The sequence below is a fragment of the Helianthus annuus genome, chromosome 2 (genome assembly GCF_002127325.2).
Source record: "Helianthus annuus cultivar XRQ/B chromosome 2, HanXRQr2.0-SUNRISE, whole genome shotgun sequence".
NCBI classification, from domain to species: Eukaryota; Viridiplantae; Streptophyta; class Magnoliopsida; order Asterales; family Asteraceae; genus Helianthus; species Helianthus annuus.
The window spans coordinates 167938132-167948435 of NC_035434.2; the positions used below are offsets into that span (position 1 = coordinate 167938132).

General features: G+C 39.6%; 1 protein-coding gene across 1 annotated transcript; it reads right to left on the bottom strand.

Moving 5' to 3' along the window:
• Positions 1-6980: 6980 nt before the first annotated feature.
• On the bottom strand, positions 6981-9622 carry LOC110927057 (zinc finger protein BALDIBIS). The gene is made up of 3 exons (XM_022170646.2): positions 9106-9622; positions 8495-8894; positions 6981-8149 (listed from the first exon to the last, which is right to left on the bottom strand). Exons 1-3 carry the CDS (start codon positions 9230-9232, stop codon positions 7342-7344), a joined length of 1335 nt encoding a protein of 444 aa, XP_022026338.1. The 5' UTR covers positions 9233-9622; the 3' UTR covers positions 6981-7341.
• Between the last annotated feature and the right edge of the window lie 682 nt (positions 9623-10304).

Genomic DNA, 10304 nt, shown 5'->3' on the forward strand with positions numbered 1-10304 from the left:
GCCACGGGGATCATCAATCTTTCCTTTTTGTTTATGAAGATATGGACAATTACGAATAATATGTCCAATGGTTCCACATTCAAAACATGATCTTCGTTCTACAAACCCCGAAGTATCATGTGATCGCTTAGCCGATGATGTTGAACTTTGTGAGTCCGAGGTACTAGGCTTTGAACTGCTTGGTTCATTTCTTTTCTCGACAATAGTTTTCTTGACAAAATCTAAGTTAGATTGATTTTCAAACTTTTCAATTTTGTCTGTTCCCGTTGATTTCACAAAGTTAACATTTTTCTTCTTCTTTTGGTTCGGCTTCTTTTGGACTTGAGCCGGTGATTTTTCTTTGGGCTTGGTATGATTTTGCTGTTTTGGCACTGTTGGTAATTTCTTGTTGCCAAATTGTTTTCGAATTTCAGCCTTTGGAATAGGAGGACACTGTGTAACTGTAACACGTGGTCCTGTTTTTCCCAAAAACTTACTTGTCGAATTTTCAAAGACTTTGCAGATTAAGGATTGATTAACATTCTTAATGGGAAAATCTTTGTCTGAGTAAATTTTATCATCACCAACTAGAGTGTACAGCAAATTCACACTCTCCGGCTCTTCTGAAGAAAAGGACTCAGTTGCAACAGTCTTAGCGGGTTGTACAGGGGGATCACATAGAATGTGATTCTCAAGAGGTATGTCCTCATTTTTGGCTACCGCATCAGACTTTGCTGGGACAGTATCATCAGATTCATCATCAGATGAATCAGCATCCTCAATCACAACTGGAGGATCTTGATTCTGTTCAGCACTTACAAATGTATCTGCTGACACATCTGAATCTGAGGATACTTCCTTTTGGTATCCGAGTCCTGCAGCAAACTCCTTAACATCTAGAGGCACAGAAGGTTCAAAGAATACCCTGTCCTCTTCATCAGGCATGGCATCATAATTATGTCTCACTGGTGGTGGACACTTCTTGTAGCCTATGCATGTGACATCTCTCTTTTCCTTCTGAACATCAATGATGTGATCTAACACATAGCTAGAGCTCAAATAACTGTCTAGCTTGAGTTGGATCGCATCACTTTCGGTTTTCACACAAGCCATCTCTTTTTGCATAATCTCAAGGCGAGATATATACAAATTAATATCAAGGCGAGATATATACAAATTAATATCAGTTTGTTTTCTTGAAACCATTTTAGTCAGTTCAGTTTTATCTTTCTTTAAGGTCTCAATTACTGACTTAAATTCTTTTTCATGGTTTTCATAAAACATGTTGGCTTCTGTGCATTTTGAGAGGTCCACAGTCAATTTCTGATTGTGGAGGAAAGTCACATCATACTTTTCTTGCAAAGCGTCATGCTTACTTTGCAAGTCACTCAAATTCTCATTCACAGTAGTATGTTTGTCTTGCAAGTCAAACAAACTAGCTTGTAAAGCATCATGTTTACCTTGCAACTCAGACATACTTTTCTCCATTTCAGCACATCTAGCATACAACCTAGTACATTCATCACAATTAACAGCAGTGGGTTCATCGACACATACCTGACTTGATGAACCGTCGACATTAGCCATAAAGGCTGAATGGAGAGAAGACGAAGTATAAGCAGCTTGATCCACCAGAATAGATCTTCTTTGAGTTTCTGCTGCAGCTTCCTCCAAAAGTTCATCAAAATCAACATCATCCGAAACATTAGATGTCTCACCCACATGATCATCACCAGAATTGGATGATTCTTCATCAACACTTCTACTGTATCCAGACGAATCTTCATCTTCAGATGATTCACCACCACTGGCAGAAGATTCTCCACCACTGGTGTGAACTAACTTCTTCACAACCTGAGCAAAACATGCTGTTCCATCGGGAGCATCACCACCCAACTGGATTGACCAGTCACAACCTTCATCCACCTGAACTGCAAGTGCCCGGTTGGTTTGGTTGTTGACAGGCACCAATGTACGCTCATTGTTTCTGTTCTGCTGGTTGCCTTGATTTCTGAAGGGGTTTTGATTCCCGTGCTGGGCTGGCTTTGTGCACTCCCTTTTAAAGTGACCCCGTTCACCACAGTTGAAGCACTTAACAGCTTGTTTATCGAACCCATACTTGGTGTCTCTCTTACTTTCCAAGCTGGTTCTTCCAGTACTTTCCATCCAATCCTTTGCTCTTCTCACAGCACTCGCAAAGGCCCACTTGATGTCCATCAAGTCCATCTCCTCTTTATCAATCTGCCTGTAATCTGATGTGCGGGTGTAAACACGTCATATTATGTATAGTTTGTGTAGGTTTTACGCGTTAGAGTGTGTTTATTGATAGTGATTTGTATACTTATTGGTTGTCGGGTTTTTCAGGCTTAACAGCGCGTAAATGCAGCACAATGACTATTCAAGCTGGAAAACGGGTATTACAAGGCAATACGGAGTGAGGAAGCGAAAATGCTGGAAAACGTACTCCCTCGCGCCACGCGAGGGAGTCTATGTAAGGTGTCGCGTGGCGCGACAGGTGAAAGTCAACGAGCAGTCAAATTATGCTCCCTCGCGCCACGCGAGGGAGTCCATGGAAGCTGTAACGTGGCGCGACAGTAGTACAGCGCGGAAAAGTGTGATTTTAACCTAGTTCGAGAAAAAACGGGATTCATTGAATACACAGCCGCCGGAGGACGTTTGGGAGGACTTTTGGGCGATTTCTTTTCATAATCTTCAATCTTCCAGGCAACCGGTTCATGTTTAATCAATTTCTGGCAGATTCTGAAGCAACAATGACCATGATGCGCGGCTAATTCGCTTGTAACTTCTACTCGGATGAACTTTTGCTTAGTTTTGCATTGAACTTTGTTTACGGATTCTTGTAACTGGTACAGCTTGACCACTCGTGTTGGATTCTTGGTAAACGTTTATTGTGTTTGAATTATTTGTCGTTTATTAAGCGTATTGGCAGCTTTCTTGCGTTGTTAGCGGGTTGGTAAACTGGCGGGTAGTTGATACAATTGAACGGGTTATTAGGTGGCATAGTGAGTCTTAAAAACTATCCTTGATAACTGATCAGATTCATTAATTCCGAGGCCATGTCTATGTGGTGTTTTGAATCAGTAAACAGGTTTTGATGTTAAACGGGTAATTGGGATTCCGGGTAGAGGTTATTCTTTCTCGTATTGATTACAACTCTCTTAGTTAGTTTCTTAGTTTTTATAATCAAATTCACAAAACCCCCATTCTAGTTAACTTAGTTCTTAATTAAAAATACGACACTGACCACAAATTCCCCGTGGATACGATACCCTACTTACGCTATCTACGTAGCTTATTTAGGTTTTTGCATGACCCTTACGACAGTCATCATAATCTTCTTGTGTCAGATTAATGTTGCCAATCTGACCTTCTATTAACCCACAGTACGCGCTCACTACAGTGTTAAGCAGCTCCATGTGTTCCTTAGCTACTTCTACACTGATTTTAGAGAAGCTTGACGTGTCGAGCTGCACTGTACCTGGCTTTGATTGTTGACTAGCAGATGATGTTCCTCCATAACATGCACGTTGTTGTTGAGCAGGAGGCGGAGGAGGAGGTGGTTGTATTGGATTTCCGTACATATCTGTGGTGGGAGGTGGCTTAACAGGAACTTGCACAGGGTTGCCATACATATCCGTGCTAGTAACAAACGCTGTTTGAAGTGGAGCATGTGGACCGGTTCTTGCAGACGAAGAATTTGAAGTTCCACAATACATCTCTGGATTTTGCGCCACTGGAACTCTTTTTGCCTTTAATGTCTCCTCCTGATCCTTGTTTTCCAAAAGTTGCACGAAGTCGTTGATATTAGTGGTTCTCAACACTCCGTTGTACTTCAGGATTTCCAAGAAACTACTCCATTGAGGAGGCAAAGCATCAGCAAACTTCTTCACCACTTCAGCTTGAGTTGTCGTTACACTATAATTGTCCAATTCCGTAAGCAAATGATAAAACCGGCTTGTCATATCTCCCAAGGACTCCTTATCCATACAAGTGAAACCATCAAATTCTTTCTTGAGAAGATCATGACGCATTTGACGTGTTGCTGCATTTCCTACTCCTCTGTTTTTCAATCCGTCCCACAACTTCTTTGTTGTCTTGAAGCTGACAAACTGGTGGTAGATATCCCTGCTTAACGCCTGAGTGAGGATGGCGTATGCCTTCTTTTCCAGATCATAGGTTTTCTTTTTATCTTCTGGAAGATCGGCAAACGTAGCAGTATCTGAAGCAGCAACCTCTATGGCTTGATCGAAATCTGTAGTGAAACGTATCCACAGTTCGGTATTTTGACCAAGAACATATGTTTTAAATCTCTCAACCCATCCTGGATATTCATTCAAATGCATCAACTTTGGAGGTCGATTCAAACTTCCTGTTTCACTTTCGCTTAGTAAGATACTTTGAATGCTCGGAGTTTGATTCGATACCAGTGCCCATTGATTTCCCTGAGAAGATGTCGATACCGGAGACTCGGCCCATGAAGGAGATGACCTTGTATTCGTGTATTTTCCATCGTCTGGAGCCGGTGTACCCCACCATGAGGGAGTGACACTTGATCTTGTATATTCACCACTATCTGGAGCCGGATTCCACCAACTCGGATTCATGATTGATAAGCAAAATAAAAGATAAGTGAGTAATCCGAAAGATCACACAGCCGAAGGGTCCTGGTCGAAAGATCTGAAATCACAGAAACTTGTTAACAATAAACTGACCACAATCGAAAGATCAACTATTGTTCGAAGGATCAACAGTACTCGAAAGATTACTGTTGAATCTCGAACAATGATTTCGAAAGATTCAAGAACTCGAAGGATTCTCTTTTGAAAGATCCTTATCTTTCGAGTTAAATCCTTATCTTTCGGACACTGTCTTTCGAATAGATTCCTTTATCGAAGGATATGTTTCAGACTTCGAAGGATGGGTCGAAGGATGATAATCTTTCGAGCCTTCCTTGATCGAAAGATGGTCGAAAGATGATCTTTCGATGTCGAAAGATATCTTTCGAGAGAGTCTGACACACTGACGCTGATGTGACAGGTTGGTGAAAAGGTGATGGGTTGGTAAGGTCAACTTTCGGCAAAGAGTATGGCAGGCTGACAACTTTCCCACCAACTTTGAAAAGATTGCCCAAAAAGGATAACCTTATCCTAAAACCAGTCACCGGAGCTTTAACCGGAATTATGGCCGGAAAACACAAAGTTACTTAAAAACAGGTTTTAAGTTACCCAACCCACTTATGAACACTCCCGGTAAGTTTAAAACACGTTTTCCAGTTTAATAGTGTAGAAAAACCAACAAAAACGGGTGTTAAACCAAGTGTTCAAACACACACCAAGAACTTGAATAACCCGGTTTTAAACAAGGTAAAGAGCCAAGCTCTGATACCACTTGTAGGTCCCTTGTCGGAGGATGACGAACCTCAAACCTTGTTATACTAACCCACTAGCGAGTGCGGAATCCAAGCTAGCAAGCAAACCGGGATGAGACAAGTATAAAGCACAACACACACGGGTTCACCGATTAACACAACTTGTATTAATGCAAATGAAGGTTTCGGTTACAAGCACAATGTTTACAAATCTAACATGTAAACTCTCAAAGTGTGTGTGTGAGTTTCAGACAGAATGCTCTCAGCCTATCTCTCGGATATGTGAATCTGTCTAAGTGTCTGTCTCTAATGAACTCAACACACTGCATGGGTATTTATACCCAGCCCATGATGTCCAGTCCGAAGGATCCGATAGATGGTCCGAATGATCATCTATCGATGACAAGTCAATCGAAGGATCAGCATGGACCTCGAAAGATTACCTTTCGAGGTCTAATCATTCGAAGCATATCTTTCGATGAGATCGAAGGATCCACATCATCCTTCGATCTCTTATCCTTCGAGACAGAACATCTTTCAACATTAACCAACTGTTGTCCAAGTCAAACCGGAGGATGGTTGACTTGGTCAACTTACAACACTAATCAGGACATCGTTTACATCGTGACCGAATACAGACAAAGTACAGACACAAGTGCACCAACAAATCCAACTGTATCAACCCGTTTTTTTTTTTCGTTTGATTGAGACTCATTTATGTATATTGAAATCCTATACCTCATAAGTTTAGTTGAATCCTACATTAATTTCTTAGTTGAGAAAGATGTTCTATTTGTTATGGAATCAACACAAGTGCATAATCATTTTTTCCTAGAGTTTGATAACTTTAGCAATCAATTCACATAAGAATATATAACCAACTATATCATCATCATACTCAGTAAATCCCACCAATAACAAAACTAAGGTAGGGTCTGAGGATGGTAAGATATAGACCGTATAAATAGAGAGACTGCTTCCAGTGAGACCCCCTCGATAGTAGTTTTGCATCAAACCTCAGACACAAGACACAAAACACTCAGCAATCGGGACAAAGATTGATTAGTGCTTTGTATTTCGGCTATCAACGCTACCATATGATGCATGATTAACCATCCATCGCTTTTAGCGTTATATTCACGAAATTAGTAAACTGACGTTAAAATTAGTTTAATTTCACTTTTGCCCCCAACGGCCCACACATATATACATTATATATCTTAATAAAAACACAACACACCAATATTAGAGTATCTACAGTAAGGGGGATTATGAAGGCACGAGAAGACGTTAGAATCCACGTAGACAAGTTTCCCCTCTCTCTCCAATTTCCCACAGAGCGTCCGTGTAGAGTGTAGATAGACTTTCCCCGTAAATTTTAAAATTGTATATCGTCACCCTTCTCCTCCACGTCGTCGTTAAGTCATCCCATGGACTCTAGTGGGCTTCTAGTTGTAGTTGGTCTTAGTGAAGACTATGCTTTTAGGTTTAGGTTTTTGCATTTAAGCCGAATTTAATGTATTGGATTTGACAAATCTACATCCATGATCAATCTTTGCCCCTTAGCACATGAAATGACTACATTCATGTTAAACAACTTAACACATTAGCATAACAAAGCAATAGTTTCCTGTTTTAAATTACTTAATGCATACTATATAAATTCTTATAAAATACAAATGAGTCATGATCTTATTATCACCTAATCTTCTCTCTTTGAAGAGAGAGAGAGAGAGAGTAGCTAGGTCACAGACTGAATAGTAAAAACTGTTTCAAAAAGTTGTACAGCCAGGCAAGACTAGACCAGAGACAAGTTTCTTAAAAAACAAAACCTTTTTTCCTGCTGCAATAACATGCCCAATCCATGTACCAGCAATATTATTCCCTTCTTGTGACTCCTTTGTCTCTTTTCTTCATTTGTCACCTACCTTAATTCACATTATCATCTCTATTTTAAGCATATATCATATGCTTCAATTCTCCATTGAAGAATTAAACTTGAACATTTTTTGTTGCAAATTAAATGATCTTCTTTCATTTCCTCCAACACCAAGAAAATCTCTAGTCAAATCCGTATCACGCGACTCGTTTACACCATTTCCATTAATTCGCTTCGACGAATTCATCATCATCATTAGTCCATCCCCATTGTGATCATGAGTCGACGAATCAAAATTCGAGAGACTTGTACTCATGAGCCCGAACCCGGTAGTTTCATCTAAATTGGTACTTCTTGTTGACCCCATTTGAGCCGCTTTTTGTAATAGCGCGGTTGCTGACATGTGACCTGGAGGTTGTGGCGCAGCCATGGTTGAAGTAGTGTAGTTATACAAAGAATCCAATTGCATTTCTCGTTTCCCACCTTCTTCCTCTTTCAAATACGATCCAGAATACGGTCCTACCATCGGTTCTTGGCTTCCATTCAACCATTGCACCATTTCGGGTGGCAGCATTCCGCCATTGTTATTGTTGTTCGAACTTGATGACCCCAAAAAGGTTGAGCTACTAGGGTTTTCCAAATGTGGTGCATTCTCATTTTGGTCTAACCAAACTGGCAATCTGGGCTTCTCCGAATTCGGATCAAGATTAACTCCTAACATCCCACCACCAAACATCCCCGGAAACCGCATCCCATCACCGCCACCACCACCGTTCATCGCCATCAAGTCGTGTCGAAAGTTGAGATTCACACTAGTCGACATAATCGGAAATGAAGCCATTCTCGAGTTTTCTTCGGTTAACGCATCACAAAATGCTCTATGCGTTATAAAGCTGTCTTTCCTGCGCGTTTCCAACATATTAGACAAAATATATTAGTTATGATTAGATAAAATATATTAACTACATTTGTTTACATAAAATTTGTTTTAATTATCTTTATCATAGTTAGATTAATATAGTTAGGAGTTATAATTAGATTATGTTCAACATAATACCTATCTTATTTAACATACAATGATCATTAATCATTAATCATTATTGAAACATCATATATATAATTACATATATACACATGCAAATTCATTAACTCTCATTTTTCTTGTGGGATCTTTATGATCTAACTGATCAATGCAGGCACTTTTAATCGAAACAAAATCTGGAAATCTTTAGAAACATATAATTTACCTAGAAAAGATTGTTCCACAATCACACTTGTACTCTCTAGTACCACAAATTTTGCTATGAGCTTTCCAGTCTGACTGAACCGCGTACTTCTTCGAACACTTTTCGCACTTCCACTTCTTCTCTCCATGTTTTCGGCTATAATGCTTCTTAACTCCGGTGAGATCTCCGAGAGCTCGTGATGGATCATGATGAACACAACTTACCTCCGGGCAAATATAAACCTTTTTCTTCACAACTTCAAGTTTGTTTCTTTGCTTTAGCTTCCATGGTAGATTGTGTCCTCTTCTATGAAGCTGCAAATTCTGGTCTCTTTGAAAACCCTTGTGACATATTTCGCATACGAATTGATTCCTCGCCATTAGCGATCTCGGAGATAAGGCTATCACATCTGCATCTGGATCTACACATGGTGAAAATAACAAACAAACATACTCAGTAAAATTCTACTCATAGCAAAAGTTACTTGTAGGGTTTGAGCATAGTGGAACTAGGGCAAATCTTTCGTTAATCGAGAGATAGAGAGGCTGCTTCTGCTTCCTCCGGTCAAACAAAAAACACCTTTTTTGACATCTAAAGTTTTTAACCAAACCGATTAATAATGAGTTAATTACCTGGTGTGCCGGGGAGATTTCGCTTTCGTTTCGATGAATTTGAAGAATTAGGGTTAGGGTTTGCAATAGGGTCTTGAATGAAAGCAGAAAGAGAAGAAGGAGATGATAAAAGATCTTCACCAGACATGTTTTCTGTTATGCAATGAAAGATGATGATGAAATCAATCAAGAACAAAAAGATGGATCAACAGAAGCTTAAAATAACTAATATATATATGATGATGGTAGTTGTTGAAAGCAAAGATGATGGATCTAAGTGGATGGAGTTAACTTAAGTTTAGAGCTTTTGTTCATGAAAGTCTGACGTAGATCTTTGTCAAGGTTTGAGTTTTGTTTGAATCTTGATTGATGAAAAAACACACATGAAGAGAATATTATTCTAGAGAGAGAAACAGGAAGATGAGAGAGAGAGAGAAGAGAAAGAGAAGTGAGAGTTGGGTTTATCTTACACGGGTTGTGTGGAAAGTCTGTCAGACAAAGACTCTACTTGGACCCTATCTTTCCTCATCACTGACTCACGAGCTAATTAATAATTATACAGAATATTTGAAAAGGTAAAACCTACATTAATTAATTTTTGTTAATGGTTTTTAATTTGGTTAGCTACTAGCCGGCATCCAAAGACCGCCACCTCAGCTTTGAAGTTAGGTTGATATTGATACAAATGAGTGATGCATTAATAAACTTTGTTAACATATTGGAATGCTCCTCAAAACATACCATGTGTTCTTCTAATTTTCTTGACCCGAAGTCATGTGAATCTAGGAGACAAGATCAAGGATATCCTAATATTTTCTCAGAGATATCCCCGATACATCAAACGGAGACTATATATATACACACACACTAATTTTACACTCTGTCGACCAAGTTGAGGGGTAACCCATTCTATCCTTGCTTGTACACTATATTCGTGACTGGTTAAAGCTTAAATATGCTTTGAAATGTAAGTTTTCTTTGCCACCAAGGGCACACACCCCTCTATTAATCCTACTATCTACTATGGGATTCGAACCCTTAACTTCATGGGGAGAGACACGATTTTGCACACACTGATACCATTAAGGCAAAGACCTTTCGGTTTTGAATGTAAGTAAGCTTCAAAATGACATCTTACGGTGCATGAGCTTTTTCCAAGGATAAAAGCCTACCCTCGAGTGTCATCAAGCTTAGAGCCTATTTAAACATTATTTGGAGCA